We start from the raw sequence: 16,615 nt of genomic DNA, 5'->3' as shown, positions 1-16,615 counted from the left end.
TTCTGTGCCTTTAAACTTTTGAGGGCTGAGCAAAACCTGCAATCTGCCTAAGACCAACTAAAGTCAACAGCTGTTATGGTAGGTGAATTTTGCAACTTTTGACAAGTTGATAATCAGCTGTGAGCAAGGTGTTGGATGAATGGTCAGCAGTGATCACTGCAATTGTTCAAAGAACTTAGAGAAAAGTCACCTTTATCATACATGATTTTAAAATATTAATCCAATTCATAGTTGTTTTTTCTTTGTCATTGTTATTTTAACAGATAAAGAGACTCTATGTTACATCAAGCAGATCTTCACACTTCCACATTTGGAACTAAATCCTGAATTTAATCCAAAGATCAAAGATTATTACTCAGAAGTCCCATTTGATGTGGTAACAGTGACAATTGGAGCAGAGACTTCTAAGTGTCAGTGCAAGGTGCACCTGCATGAGCGGGCAGGGCCAAGGTACGGGGATGCTGAGTGGGATGAGTTGAGACATCATGCTTGGAAGCAGACATATGATCCAAATTTGGAATGTGGTTGAAAAAAGTTTAGCCACAATACCTCTTGGAGAGATTGCCAGAATGTGAAATTTGTCTCCTACATGCTTGAAAGAACACACTGATATTCTACTAATCTATGAACAATCTTTGTTTCTACTCTATGTAATAGTTTAGGATTGTGTTACAAAAATATTAAGAGGACTCATTGAGAAGGAATTTTTGTTTATTATCATCTTTATGTTTTCAGATTTCTGGAGCTAATCTTTCTGAACACTAACCTCCTTCCATCCAACCTTACTCCTCAAGTCTGAATATTCAGGGTTGCTTGCTTAAGCATGTTGATGACATTTTGTGGACACCTTACACCATACCACTAAATTTCCTGGTCTCATTGAAACTTTTTTCTGATTCTTTTGAAAGTCATCAACTCTTTTGTTGGTAATTCTGAAAAGAAGATAGATCCTTATTATACATTGTGTGCACAGCAAAGAAGATAGCCATGGGTCAATGCTGTAGGAGAAGAAATGCACTTGGCATACCATGGAGTGAAGTTGTATCAACCTGGGTCACAACCCTGACTGTACCATGCAACTCTGGGCAATTTGTTTACCAGATCATAGTATTTGCATAGAATTATTATGAATATTAAGTGAGATAATGTACAGTTTGACAGCTTATACATGTAAGTTTTCATTCTATAGTTAATGGAGGATATGACTTGTTCTTCAAGATTTATCTTGGTATAACAAAGAATGATGTACTGGAGATTGAATTTTTCGTATTTTAGGTTTTTTATAAGATCATATGGAACTTACTTGGTTTTTATGCCAATGGTTGGCATTTAATAAATATTGATTTATAAGTTTTGGCTGAATAAACCAATCTCCCCCCCCCCCAGCTTTGCCAAGTACCCTCTGGGCTTAGGAATGAACAAAATCTCCATGCTTGTGGTAGATGAAACTCCAGCACAGGGTGCGACCCTGATCACATACAAACTCACCATCTATAGAGAAGACCGCCCAAGTCTGCCCTTGTTTGAGGACTTCACAGCATGTGGTTTTGTACAGGTGAGTGAATTTCATATTCCCACTCGGGTTGACTTGGGAATGATCTGTTAACCCAGTGAAAAATGCCACAAGAACATTGTCTTAAGAAATCATATGCTTTAAAATCTAAATCCTGGTCTCATTCTGAAAAGCAAGAGTCCCAGGCAGGTATGTAAGGCACCTCATTGTGAGTGGTTTTCGTTTTGTGTGGTGACTACTTCCTGCACTCATTGTGTTCATTGGATTTATTGTGGTTAATATTCAAAAAATGTCTGAGTACTCACACTTCATTATGAAATTGGTTTCACATTTCCCCCTTTAAATTGTGCTGTTTTTCTTGGATTTGTCCCTGGGTCTACTTTTGAAACTTTAAGCTAGATTCAGTGGAATTTATTTTTAAAAATGAGAGAAAATTTTATGAAACTATTTAACAGATGGGGCACTGGACAAATGAAATTAAATTTTTTTTCTCTGTCTCTGTCTCTGTAACTCTGACTTTTAAATAAATAAATCTTAAAAAGTAAATTAAATTTTTTCAGGATGGATAAATTTCTCTTTCACTTCTCTTACTTTAATCGTTTCATGAGGCTGCAGTTTCTCTCGTAAGCATCACATGTCCTGTTATGGCATTGATTTTAGAGGAAGGGGATTGAGGATTTTTCTTCTTCGGTGGTTCTCTCATCTGCTTTTGCATTTTTTTTTCTTTGATTCTACGTGCATCCTACTACTTTTTCCCTCATGATTCTAGGGAAGTAGTAATTGGAACTCAGCACATATCTACCAATCTACCTGGGAAGTGTAATTACAAATATACGATGTCAAAAGGTTCTATATGCTCTGCATAGCTTTGGAGTACATCAGGTCAGTAAGGGGAGATTTGGCTTACTGGGGCTTAGTGGGTAGTATGGATACCACTTTAAAATAATAGAATAGCAAGAAATAGTAACTCCCCAGCTGGCCCATTCCTGAGATTTTTATTTTTCAAGGGAGCATGTATCTCTAATTTATAAATTATCACTAAATCAAAGAGAATTTCACGTTGGTCTAAAGACTGGCCTAATGCAAGATAAAATGATTGATCTGAGCAATAATAATAGATGTACTCTTTAAAAAACAGATTCATTTATTTATCTGAAAGGCAGAGTTACAGAGAGGCGGGGCAGGGGGAGGGAGGGAGGGAGGGAGAGAGGTGTCTTCCATCCACTGGTTCAGTCCCCAAATGGCCGCAACAGCTAGAGCTGGGTTGATCTGAAGCCAGAAGCCTGGAGCTTCTTCCAAGTGTACCTGCACATAGGGGCATGGTCCCAAGGACTTGGGCCATCTTCTGCTGCTTTCCCAGGCACTTTAGTAGGGAGCTGGATCAGAAGTGGGGCAGCTGGGACTTGAACTGGCTTCCATATGGGATGCTGGCACTTTAGGCAGCGGCTTTACCTGCTACCCCACAGTGCCAGCCCCAATAGACATACTTAAAAAAAGATAGAATAGAGATGATTTCTGTGGCCAAATAGGTTTGTGAAGCAATTTACTTAAACAAAGGTAAGTAAATTTCGTTACAGTTAGACTTCTTGAACCATTAATATATTAACTTAAAGAGTGGTCCTTCAAAAGGAGAGTTTATAGTTTGCTGCATTTGCACACTTATTTGATATTGTTTTAGTGGAATAGCTATTAATATTTCTTCCATGGAAAACAATTAGGAAGCATGAGGCTGTACTGTGATTTCAAAATATATTACTATCATTTTTCAATTTTCAATTTGCTTTGAGTTGCTGTGTCTTTGCCTTCTCTAGAACTCAGAAACAAATGATAGAACCACACCAAAATAGATAAGGAAAATAGACAAAAATCTAGAGACAGAGATGTGTTTTTGTCTATACTTGTATATAAGTTTGTGTGTATATAATTAATTCCAAGCTAAATATTCTCTCTCTCTCTCTCTCTCTCTCTCTCTCTCTCTCTCTCTATTTTTTGATGGAGCAAGCTTTATTTAATACACTGCTAATAGGAATGTAAAATTGTTGATCACAGGAAAACTTTGGTTGTACATATACACATGCATATAAACATGCGTATTCCGTGATTCAGCAGTCCTCCTAGTCTACCCAGGATGAGTGAGGTCATATGTCTACCAGAAGACTCACACACAAAAAATCGCCCCATCAGTTCTATTCATAACAACAACTAGATAAGAGAGGAGATAAATTCAACAAAATACAATTGAGATATTTCAAAATAAATGAACTGCTGATGCACACAAAAATATTTTGGAATATCTAAAGTATTATGTTGGTAAAAGGAAGCCAGGCATATAAAAACATACTGTATTTCATATGGAGTTCAAGAACAGGCAAAAACCAATTGATAATGGTAGAAATCTGAATAGTGGTGGTATGGGTATCTCTACATACTAGCAAAGTTTTTGGGTAAATGTCCTATACATTGATCTGGATACTAGTTACATAAATAACCAGGTGCTTTTTAGATATATAAAAACTTAACCAATGATGCACTAAAGACTTATGTGATTTACTATATAAAATTATATAATACATAAAATATGCATGCATGTTTGTATGTATAGAAATTGCACATGCTACATGTAAGTTATTATTATTAAAGTAAGCAAAAAAAGCATTGATTGGAAAGTATTATTTTTACCTTCAGATATATGCTTCTCTTATCAAATATTGTATTGATCAGAAACAAGTTAATCGCCATTCAACTACTTTAGACATTAGAATATATTAATAATCTATTACTGAAATATGAAGAAAATATTAAAAATTCTTGTGGAATGAACTCTATAGATGATTGCAGAAAAGTATTTCAGTCATTTGTAAAAATCCTTTCCAGGAGGTCTTAATATAAAGTTTATGTGTGGTCCCACAGTAAACATTGTATTTTATAACATGGAAAAGTGTCTAATAAGCGTGAGTGAATTTTAACCTTTCTTTTAGAAACTGTCAGATAAGTGAACAGATAAGTGTGGCATAAATCATGTAGATTGCTTTAGACATTCCCCTCAGCATCAGTGGCCTCAGGAGTGGGAACAGTGAACAGCGAAAGTAGCATTTTCTCACCATGGACTCCTGTTAGAATCCTAATCCAGAGACCCCTTCTCTTTCACGTTGCATCTCATTAGGGTCTTGATGTTTCATTGCAAGCTGATGCCATGAGGAAAGGTACAACACAAAGAAAGCCCAAAAGATAACATTTCTAACCTCTTACCAGTTCTCGGGTGCTTGAGAATTGCAAAGTTAATAGCTAAATAGATAAACTTGACAAACTTTTGGTTTTCCAAACTGTTCTTTTTCTTTTCCATCAATAATAGTACCCTCATTGTTCTTAGGGCTGCTGTCCAGAGTCCAGGCACTGGACTGTTGGGCTGTTCTAGTTGAATCTCCAAAGTCTATATAAGTGAACCTAAAAGGAAACTTATTAAACTTTAATTCTATTTTTTTTATTGGTTGGGGAGGGCAATTACAGTTTTATTTACATTTCAAGTAGATTTTAACCTCATGCGCTTCATAATTAATTTTTTAAAAAGGTTTAATTTATTTATTTGAAAGACAGAATTACTGAAAGAGAGGCAAAAGCAGAGAGAGAGAGAGAGATCTTCCATCAGCTGGTTCACTCCCCAAATGGCTGCAATGGCCAGATCTGAGCCTATCCAAAACCAGGTTCCAAGAGCTTCTCCTGGGTGTCCCGTGGGGGTGCAGGGGCCCAAGGACTTCGGCTCTCTTCTGCTGCTTTCTCAGGCACATCAGCAGGGAAACTGGATTGGAAATGGAGCAGCTGGGACTAGGAGCAGTGTCCATATGGGATGCCAGTGCCACAGGGCAGGGCTTTAACTCACCGTGCCACAGCACCTGCCCCCACAATTAAGTTTTAAATAAACATGGTCTTAGTAAATTTGTGCTGCTGTAACAAATATATGTGAGATGAGGTAATTATAATAAAGAATAGATTAATTTTTCATGGTTGCAGGAGCTGGGAGTGCAAGATCAAGGCATTGGCACTTGGGGTCTGGTGAGGGCCTACTTGCTGAAGAGATAAAAGGGCAAAAGGGGCCAATGCTTTGTTCTCATGAAGTGAGAGGAACCAGAGTGCATGAAAAAGATCTGTCACTGCTTTCCTCCTGCCCTTTTATAAGGCACTAATTCATTCATGAGGGTGGAGCCATAGGACTTAGATCTCCAGAGGTTCCATCTGTTAATGTGACCACAATGGGGATTAAGTCTCAACACAAGAGTTTTGGGGACATTCAGACCATAGCAAATATGAAAGGCAGTCAGCCTTTGGAGAGCCAAAAGCAGAATTCCATTTATGGTTAATCAAACCTCTCAATTTCTGCTTCCTCCGTTTTCTTTGCCTTCTGGGGATCCTTTATTCATTTCATCATTTCACCAGAAGATGAACAGGGAAAAGAAAGCAAATATAAAGAGTATCAGTCAATTAAAAAAGCAATTACTATGACATTTTGGTGAATTATAAGATAATTAGTTTGTTAATAGATCTTTTGTTTCACTTATAGTATCATACACTCTTAAGTACCTACTTAGCCATAATGAATTATTTGAGTTTACTTAATGTCTACTTTCCATTTATTAATATTATGCCAGTTGAAATTTGCATATGGTTGCCACAGAGGTTAACTCTTAGTTTGACTATCACTAGTGAGGGAGAAAGAACTCATTTATAGGACTAATATAAAGCAACTAGATTGGGACCAGGGTGTCTTAACCTCATGCTCTTGCCATTGGGAGCTGGATAATTCTCTATTGAGGGAAATTGTCCTGTGCACTGTGGCATGAGGAGCAACATCCCTGGCCTGTAACTATTACTGTCTCCTTGATTCCAGTGGCAGATTCCTTCCTCAGGTTGTGACAAGCAAAAATACCTCTAGACGTTGTCTACAGCAATGTCAACCCCAATTGAGAACTTCTGGCATAGATCAAGAAGAGTTCCTGCTTTTCTGCTGATCTGTGTATTTAGTAGAAATGTGAAAGATTTCTTCAATATTGTATGGTGGAGCATCATTGTTATCTCCTTTATCCATGTACTTTTAACCATTGTTGTAGTCAGTGGTGCTATTCTCACAAAACTTCACTCATTAACCTGCCACTTTTTCTATCTAATGTAATCATTATGATCAGAAATATGCATTGAATTATAAAAACATGATTCTTCTGAAAGCATAAAAGCATCATATAATATACTTACACTGTTATTACATTTTGATTTATCCAGAAATAGTATAATGTTTTGCTGCTAGGAAGAAAGATTTAGAAAGCAATAAACTGTTATTGTGGCTGGAGCATGTCATGTTTAGGAATTAATAAAATATATTTATGTTCTAAGGAAATTAAAATACATATGGGGAACTATTTCTCTTAATATCCCTTCCCAAATCAAAACTTCTGACATAGATAACAGAACATCCACAGAAGTTGATTTTACAGGTGATCTATGTTTTCATATACATTTTGCCCCCAAAGTGTTGTGCCAGAATAGAGCCATAAATAAAAGTTACAGAAAGGTCATATAGCAGAAGTCTAGGAGACTACATTTTGTGGATCTGTGTGCTAGACACAGATTTCACTTTAAAATGGATTATAATTCACAAAGAGAAAATGTCAAGGAAAACAGTACTTTTTAAAAGATTGTTCAGTATTTAGCTATCCATTTCAAATGGCATTTTTGCTTTATTTAAAAGTTAATTAGCCATCTAGATGCTCAGTTATTATAAGATATGTAAATGACTGCAGTTATAGCATTTGGACATGCTTTATATTTCTCTCATTTATTTATTTTTAAAGATTTGTTTATTTATTTGAAAGGCAGAGGAAGAGAGAGAGAGAGAGAGAGAGAGAGGTCTTCTATCCACTGGTTCACTCCATAGATGGCAGCAATGGTTGGAGCTGCTTCAATCCGAAGCCAGGAGCCAGGAGCTTCCTCCGGGTCTCCCACGTGGGTGCAGGGGCCCAAGGACTTGGCCCATCTTCACTGCTTTCCCAGGCCATAACAGAGAGCTGGATGGGAAGTGGAGCAGCCTGAACTCGAACCGGGGTCCATATGGGATGCTGACACTGCAAGCGGCAGCTTTACCCACTACATCACAGCGTTGGCCCCTCATTTATTTTTGTACCTTTTCAACACTACAGAGGTCTATCATAAGATGATTATAAAACATCTCTAATGGTAGCTGCCTAATTTTTCAGCAAATATGCATAATAAGAGAGCAGAAGTGCATTTATTAATAATTGTTGGATGAAAACCTGTTGTTTCCAAATTTATAATTGCAATAGAATATCAGTTGAATTGTTTTTGGTTTACTTTAGCAGAACAACAACTTAATTTTCTAACAATAGGCTCTGTGCTACAGGAAATGCTCTCCAGGCGTACCTGCTATGCACTTTGTTCTTAGAAACACACTTGTGCCATAGGAAAATATAATAGCAGCAAAAGCAGCATAAGGGGTGCCTGTAGTAATGCAACATTTATAAAGTTCTATTCTATGCCTTCCTGTTCTATTGTATACCTTCATGTCTGATGATATGATTATGTCACCATAATCCTGAACATAGGTGGGGTTTTTAAGCTTCCCACCCTGCCCCACTTTTTCTTTTTCTTTTTCTTTCTCTCTCTCCTCTCTCTTTCTTTTTTTCCTAACATGGAGAGATTAGGTTTTGGAAAGGTTAGAAACTTTGGCCAAACCAAACACAGATCTTGCTGATTTCAAATCAAGTTCCTTAATTATTATTGTGCATGGTGGAATCTTAAACCCTCAATGTACTTAAATTCTTTTTTTTTCATTACTTAGTGTAGGGTTAATTTTATGAGTACGAAGTAAACTGATAGCAGGTCTGGTAAAAATTAAGAGAGAGATTAGGAGAGGAAAGAGGAGGAAGGGTGGGAGTGGGGGTGGAATGAAAGGTAGGGTGAGAAGTATAACTATATTCCTAAAAACTGCTGAGGCAGGGCCAGGTCAAAACCAGGAGCCAGGAGCTTCATCTGGGACTCTCATATGAATGTCAGGGGCTCAAGTTTTTGGGCCATTGTCCACTGCTTTTCCGAGGTCATTAGCAGGGAGCTGGGTCAGAAATGGAGTAGCTAGGACAGGAACCAACACCCACAGGGGATGTCGAAGTTGTAGGTGGCAGCTTTACCCACTAAGCAACATTGGCCCCTGTATTCAAATTCTAATTGACCTATTTGGAAAACTCCCATTCAGTCAAAATACAACCTATTAAACTTAATTAGATTTTTTTACATGAACTCATACATTGATTTTTATGCTGTTCTGCAATCACTGAAAATTCTGAGGTTTACCTAACTTTTGTTTTGGTAGGGATTGTACTGACAACAGAGTATTCCATAGTGTGTCTACTGGGAATCTTCTAGAGATATCGAAGTCTAATATTGTACCAGACACCACACATATCTAAAGGAAGAACTCCATCTCTCCTACACACGTGATTCTAAACTCATTACACTCCTGACACTGAATGTGTAGGCTTTTCTCTCATATTAAGCAATTTCCCACCTCTCCAGGCACCTGTTGGGCATCCCACAATTCAGTTCTAACACTAGTGTCCTGGAGTTGGAGCAGACCCCATAGGTTCAAAGGTCAGTCCCATAAGACTCCCCACTTCAGACGCCAGGCACATATACCAAGTTGTGACCTGTGCTTCTGACAAGTTGTCTATAAAGCTGTGGTTCCCACCATCCCCTCCTTGGGTTCGTAATTCGCTTGACTAGCTCACAAAACTCAAGGAAACATTTATTTATGTTTCCCAGTTTATGATCAAGAATACAACTCAGGAACAAGTAATGTAAGAGTTACAAAGGGTGAGGCATAGAGAGGGGGGAGTGGAGCTTCCAAGCCTCCCTGGGCTTGCCACCTGCTGGCCTTTCTGTGTGCACCAACCAGGAAACTGCCCGAACTCATAGTGCACAGAGTTAATGAAGGCTTCATCATGTGGCCGTAATAGATTACTAGTCACCAGCCTTTCTTCTTTCCCTGGAGGATACAGTTTAGGGCTAAAAGTTTCAAGCTTCTAGTCAAGGTTTGGCCATCCAGGAGTCTGTCAAGACTCATCTCGTTAGAAGAAAAAGTACTCCTGTTTCATTCAGGAAATTACACAGAATTTAGGAGCTCTGTGTCAGGAACCAGGGACAAATTCCAAATATATTTTCATTGTGATATTACAATTTCCTAACCTCTGACTGTCTTTATTGGTGCCCAATATTTCAACCAGATTTAAATATTTTACATATTAGAATTCTACTTGGCCAGAATATTATCATTCTACTAACCATTAAAATATTTTCTGGTGTATAGGTTTTGCTTTTTAATTTTATATTTGTTTATACATTAGAGCAACTCAATTCCTAGTCAATTATTTTCACTAAGTAAAACAGTTCACCATTTTATTGCTGCTACCCAAAACATCCACACTAAATTTATTTAAAATTTAATTTTAAAAACTTTGTTTATGTTCTCTGTAGGATAATGAGAAGAAGGTATTGTGGGGTTGATCCTTTGACAAATGCTTCAGAGATACATTCAGTCACAGGAGAGCCTCTCACTTTACACTCTTACATAATCCTTACAACAAGCAGAGAAGGTAGTGTAGGTGGATTTTTATTGCCCCAACCAAGTCTTAGGCTTACGCGTTTTACAGTTATTTCTAGATGGGCTTATTTATTTATATCTTATAGTAGGTATTTATATATCATGAACAGATTTCTTAAAAGACTTATTTAGATAGATCTCAAGGCAGGCATTGGGCCTAGCAGTTGAGATGCTGGTTAAGATGCTGGTGTCCCATATAAGAGGACCTGGGTTTGATTCCCAGCTCTGGATCCTGATTCCAGCTTACTGCTAATGTAGACCCTGGGAGGCAACAATGATGCTTCAAGTAGTTAGGTCTCTGCCAACACATGGGAGACCTGGATTGAGTGCCTGGCTCCTGGCTTTGGCCCTGGCCCAGTCCCAGCCACTGTGGACATCTGGGGAGTGAACCAGGAGATGACAGCTTTCTCGGTCTTTCTGCTTCCTGGGGATGTAGGAAGAGAGGTGGCAGATATCTTTCTACCTTTAAGGAGTGAAATTAAGTATGTATCTGAATCCCATGATTGAATACTGTATTTAATTTTCTTTATATGTGGAAGAGAATGTTGCCATTGTAAAACTCAGATTTTGTTCTTTCTCTATAAAGATGATGGGGGTCAGATTTCTCTGTGCAAATTGTTCTATAAGCACCAATTTTATACCCTAGCAAAGTATCTCTAAGCTATTTTCCTAACCTAGTGGTTAAAAACTGTGGACTATAAAGCTCATTCCCTTAACTGCTGTCTGGAAAGCCTGAGCTGAGGTCCCCACTCTGCGTCTAATTGGCCTAATTGATTATGTGCCCTAGTTTGATCATTTAAGCCCCTTAAGCCTCAGTTTTCTTATCCTTAAAATAAAAATCAGTACCTAATTTCTAGAACTATTCTGAAGATTCAGTTAGGTAATAACTGCAAAATTTTAGCACAAGCTTAGTGCATGATTAGGTGCTTGGTCACTGTCAAATTGACATCACCATCATGATCATTGTGAAACTATTTTTGTCTGGATGCACCTCTAGAATTTAAAGGAGGAGAAAAAGGGGGAAGAAAGGCAGAAAACAGCTACAGAAGTAGAAGCCACTAATACTGAGGATGCTGGACTTGGAAAGGTTGTTCCTGACAGTCATAGGTCCCAGTCACTTTAGCTTTGGCAGGCCACTTCTTCCATGAAAAGATAGTTAAAATTATACTGAACCATATCTGTTTATTTACAGATGAATCTGTAAATATTACATATATAGACTATTTTACTTGACTAAAATGTTAGGTTTCTTTCTCTTAATTAAACAGGCAATTCAGAAACATCTTTATGGGCACCTAAAAGTATTGTTTGCTATGATGCCTGCTAGAGAAATTGGTCCTATTCTTCTCCCTCACTCTGAAGGGTGCTTAGCAATGCTATTCATTATAAATGAGCCAGGCTGTAGGCATTCTTTCAAGTCTTATTATGAGCCCTCTCCTCAAACACTTATGCTTTGCAGGTATTTCATATTCTGTGTTCGTGGACTAAGTGGTTCTTCACTACCTTCACTAGCCCACACAGCACCTAGGGAACTGGCAGGTGATGTCCCTGAGTATTCAGCATGCCCACCTAGCCATTCAGAATACAGGCGCCTCCTTGGTGGCCAGTAAGCATTTACAGAAAATTTTTGTTTAGCATTCAGTTTTCTTTAAAAGCAGGCAAAGGTGAAAGGGTATGTTCTTTAATTCATGGTCTACTTTAGCACTTATATAAATTATCTTACCGTGTTGGTGAAAAAGGGTGATGTTAAACACTCACTTCATGAGTTATTATAACTTATGATCAGATAAGTTACCATTTAAATGAAAAACTTTTGCTCAGCACATCTGTTCTGCATGTTTCTCCAAGACACATCTGCTTCCTTTCCTAGAAAAAACAAACTCTGACTACCATTAGCACCGCAGAGCCAACACGAGTACAATGGGGAAGAGAATTGGGTCTTTCTGCCTTGTGACAGCATCCAGAGAATCTTCAGTATCCATTCACCCTTGCTTGAAGTCCAAGTTTCTGCATTCTAGGAATTAGTCCTCTGATTTCTGAACTGGACAGGAAAGTAGAAAGGAACTCAATGAGCTTTTTAAGGAAAATATTCTTTTAGAGTAAGTAAATTTCAAATGTGATATTTGCAGGTTTGAAGGTAGTTGTTGCTAAATGAAAATCAAGGGGAGTAAATATAATAACTTCAGTTCTTAATACCCACATCTTTGTGGGCTCTCATGCTCTAAAGGCCACCTTGATCTTTTCTCTCCCAGTCTCCATTTTCTTCCCCACTTCTCAAGTCCAAAGTAACTCTAGCACAGGCCAAAAAACAGGATAGTGAGGATGGTGATGGAAGAGGAAAGAGACCATGGCTACTAGATTAGGCATGCTTAAGCTTCCTCCCCCACAAAGTCCAGAACATGATTTTTTTTTTCAAAAAATGAATTTTTGGCTTTTTCAGATAACAAAGATTGGCCATGTAAAGGGCAAGTTAAAGCCAACACTTTCTCTGGGCCAATGAGTCTTAATGTTTTGGAGGAAACAGTGTATCCCCTTGAATATCTGGTGAGTCTTGACCTTTGCCTCAAAAAATAATGAATATGCATGTCAAATGCTGCATTCAATTCCAAAAGTAAAAAAAAAATACAGGTAAAAAAAAATCTTATCCTTATCCCCTGACTTACAGTCAGAACCAGAATATCACTAGCAATGACAAATATGATAAGGGTAGCTTCATTTCTGTCATGAACATATATGATTATAATCCAATCTATTGAGCACCTCCATTGTTCCAGCAACTGTACTAGGTGTTGTACATTGTTTCATTTATGTTGTAATGATAAAGAAATTAGTGTCTATAAAACAGTATCATATTTTGGAGTTATGTGTGGTACTCTTTAAAAGATCATTTATTTGAAAGGCAGAATTACAGTGAGTCAGAGAGACAGAGAGAAAGAGAGAGAGAAGTCTTCCATCCACTGGTTCACTCCCCGGATGGCCCAACAGCTGGAGCTGGGCCATTCCGAAGCCAGGATCCAGAAGCTTTCTCTGGGTCTCCCATGCGGAAGCAGGGACCTAAGGATGTAGGCCACCTTCTGCTGGTTTCCCAGGCCATAGCAGAGATCTGCATTAGAAGTGGAGCGCTGAGACTTGAGCAGGCGCCCACATGGGATGCCAGCACTGCAGCGCTGGCCCCTATGTGTGGTCTTTCAATGATCTCTGTTAACACAGAGAATCAGCAGTCATTATATCTGTATTTCTCAAAGCAAAATGCCAGCAATCTAATTTGTACCTTTGAAATACACATCTGTAAGGATCTACCTTATCCATTGCTTTCTTCTCATAGTCTCAGGAAGTGCTTATGAGATGTACGTAATGATTCTCTTGAAAACACAGGGACATTGAACAATCCATCATTCGGACTATTTATATTGTCTTCATTGGCCAAAGCCATTGATGTCCTTTCTTTCAGCAGGTTATAACACATTGGTTTTTGTTCAAAGAGGTTGGCCCAATGTGCAATTATGTAATGCCGAGAGAATCTCCACATGCCTTTGGCTGTGACGTTTCCTTCAATAGGCATGTGTTGTAGGAACAAGAATAAGGGATGGAGTATTCCTCGCACATGTTTTCACCAATTGCAGAACCACAAGCTGGTTTGACATATGTTCCCTGAAGACAGAATTAGGACATTTTACTGCTTGACATATTTAACTTCTTTTGAAAACACTGCTAATTTGTCTTTTTTTCCCCACCCACATCCCTTTTTTAGGCAGGACTGATGAGTTTAAAGCATTGGGCATGACTCACTCTTCAAAGCAGAACAGGCCTCTCCGTCCCAGTGGCCCCCAGCACTTCAGTACCTCATCCTCTAGCAATGCGGTGCAGACTTCCACTGTATTTTCTGGGCTCTTACCTCCTCCATGCTCCCCTGCCCCCACCACATGCTTGGGGATAAACTTTCCAGACCTAATGATTTGGAAAATAAATATTGCATGTGGAATTCCTCACCTGACAAGTTATTTTAAAATTAAATTCCTGATAAAATTAGGAGACCTGGATTTCAAAGTTTTAAGAAATAGCAAGGAGTGAAAATTTTTCTTTTAGTGAAACAATCTCTCATGTATTTTGATGGAAATGCTATTTGTGCTGTCTGGATTTGAATCACAGCTTACCACCTACTTGCTAGAGACCTTGGGCGAGTTTCTTATGTGTCACACAGGGATAGTAACAGTACTGGCCCTACAGGAAGGTTTAAGGGAAAATTGAGTTAATATTATGAAAATGTTAGAATGGTTCCCTGAACACAGGAAGAACTTGAATATATAAATGCAAGATACAAATTTTTAAAAAGATAAATAAGGAAAATGTGTCTTTAGGATGGCATGGAGGAGAATTGAAAACATAGGACTATTTTTTTATTTCTTAGAAAACTGTATTTGAGATTTTCAAGTTTAGATCTAAAGTGTAGATATTTAAGTTTAGATTTAGTAAGATATTAAAATATAAAGGGCTTTGCAGAAAAAAACGATTAAATTATATAGTAAATTATATACTAAATGTAATAAAATAAAATTTCCAGAACTGAGTGCAACCTTTTCCTTCAATATTTTTCATTTTGACGGTTGCATGATTAATTGCATATGTCATCTAATTAGCAATCTCAGCTGAGAGACTAATAATTCAGGAGCTAGTTAACAAAAAGAGGGGAGGTATTCATTTGCCCAAACCAGGAACATCCTTCACAGATGTTACCCCATGGGTTCTATTGATGCTGAAGAGATCAATCTTCTCCGTGTCATTCTCTAAAATAAGCAGCAAAGGATAAAGATATTACTTGTATGTTGACAGGCACAAGAGATAATCATGTTACTTAATTTTGTATGTATAATCTCTAAAACGTGCTATCGCTTTGAAAATTGTCACTTAAAAGCCAGTAAACTTATTCAATTTAATAATAAGCTAAATGAGAACACTAGTCTCATTCTATATATACACAACATAATTTCAGCCTGCCAAATTATCCTCTACTTATCTAAAAATTGGAATTTTTTCCAGATACTTTTAGCTGTTTCTCAAATGCTAATATATCATCACAGATTAGAGATTTGCCCTTCTGAGAAGGCTTTAAAATGCATAGGATCTACTATTTACTTAGTATCTACTCTGCGTCAGGTCCCATTCTGATTGCTTTAAATTTAATTTTTTTAAAGATTTATTTATTTATTTGAAAGTCAGAGTTACACAGAAAGAAGGAAAGACACAGAGACAGAGAGGTCTTCCATCCACTGGAATCCATCCAATTGGCCACAACGGCCAGAGCTGCGCTGATCTGAAGCCAGGACCCAGGAGCTTCTTCTGGGTCTCCTACATGGGTGCAGGGACCCAAGGACTTTGGGCCACCTTCTACTGATTTCCTAGACCGTAGCAGAAAGATGGATCAGAAATGGAGCAGCCGGGTCTTGAACCAGTGCCCATATGGAATGCCAGCACTGCAGGCGGTGGCTTTACCTGCTACACCACAGCGCCAGTCCCTAAATTTAATTTCTAAAAATTTCTATTTATATAAGGTGAACAGATTTCATGTATTTCATATATACAGATTTATGAACATGGTGGTACTTCTCACTCTACCATCCCACCCAGACTCCCACCCTCCCTCCTCCTTCCTTTCTTATTTTTCTTTTGCTTTTTACAATGACATACTTTCAGTTTATTTTATACTCATAAGTTTAAACCCTCCACTAAGTAAAGAATTCAACAAATAGGAAGAAGAACAAACACTGTTCCTCAACAGTAGAAACTCAATTTTTGTATTAGTCAGCTTTTCATTGCTATAATGAGATAAGCTGAGACAGGCTAACTTTATGAAGAAAAGGGGTTCCTTTGGCTCATGGTTCTGAAGGCGCAAGATCCAGGAGCCACATCTGCTGGCCTACTTGGTGGCAGAGTCAGTCCCAAGTCATCACAGATCATCTCATGGCAGGAGACAGGGAACACGTATGTCTGTACATGTCTGTGTAGTCTCTCCCCTCTCTTTATATAGTCACCAGGATTCAATCATGGGGACTCCCTGCTAGTGACTGCATATCATCTAATCACTTTGCAAAGGCACAGTATTTAAAATATCTATTTATTTATTTATTTGAAAGGCAGAGAGAGAGAGAGAGAGAGAGAGACAGAGACAGAGACAGAGAGAGAGACAGAGAATCTTTTATCTGCTGGTTTACTTCCCAAATGGCTCCAATGGCCAGGGCTGGTGTTGGTTGAAACCAGGAGCTTGGTACTCCATCTGGATTTTCCACATGGCTGGCAGAGACCCAGGCACTTGGGCTGTCTTTCACTGGCTTCCTAGGAACATTAGAAGGGAACTAGATCAGAAGTGGAACAGCATGACTCTAACTGGTGCTCTGATATGGGACACCAGCATCACAGGTGACAGCACAGCTCCCTGTTCCACAACA

General features: G+C 38.3%; 1 protein-coding gene across 2 annotated transcripts in view; it reads left to right on the top strand.

The window, feature by feature from the left end:
* CPED1 (cadherin like and PC-esterase domain containing 1) overlaps nucleotides 1-16,615 on the top strand; it is a 328,108-nt gene that overhangs the window by 164,789 nt on the left and 146,704 nt on the right. For both annotated transcript variants that reach the window (XM_062206775.1, XM_062206743.1), the window contains exons 14-15: nucleotides 264-450; nucleotides 1,387-1,555. In XM_062206775.1, the coding sequence (XP_062062759.1) occupies nucleotides 264-450; nucleotides 1,387-1,555 (356 nt within the window). The remainder of the gene's footprint in view (nucleotides 1-263; nucleotides 451-1,386; nucleotides 1,556-16,615) is intronic.

This window comes from Lepus europaeus, chromosome 1 (genome assembly GCF_033115175.1).
Source record: "Lepus europaeus isolate LE1 chromosome 1, mLepTim1.pri, whole genome shotgun sequence".
In the NCBI taxonomy this organism is placed as follows: Eukaryota; Metazoa; Chordata; class Mammalia; order Lagomorpha; family Leporidae; genus Lepus; species Lepus europaeus.
The sequence above is the reverse complement of the archived record's forward strand: the minus strand, read 5'-3'. Positions and strand labels throughout refer to the sequence as shown.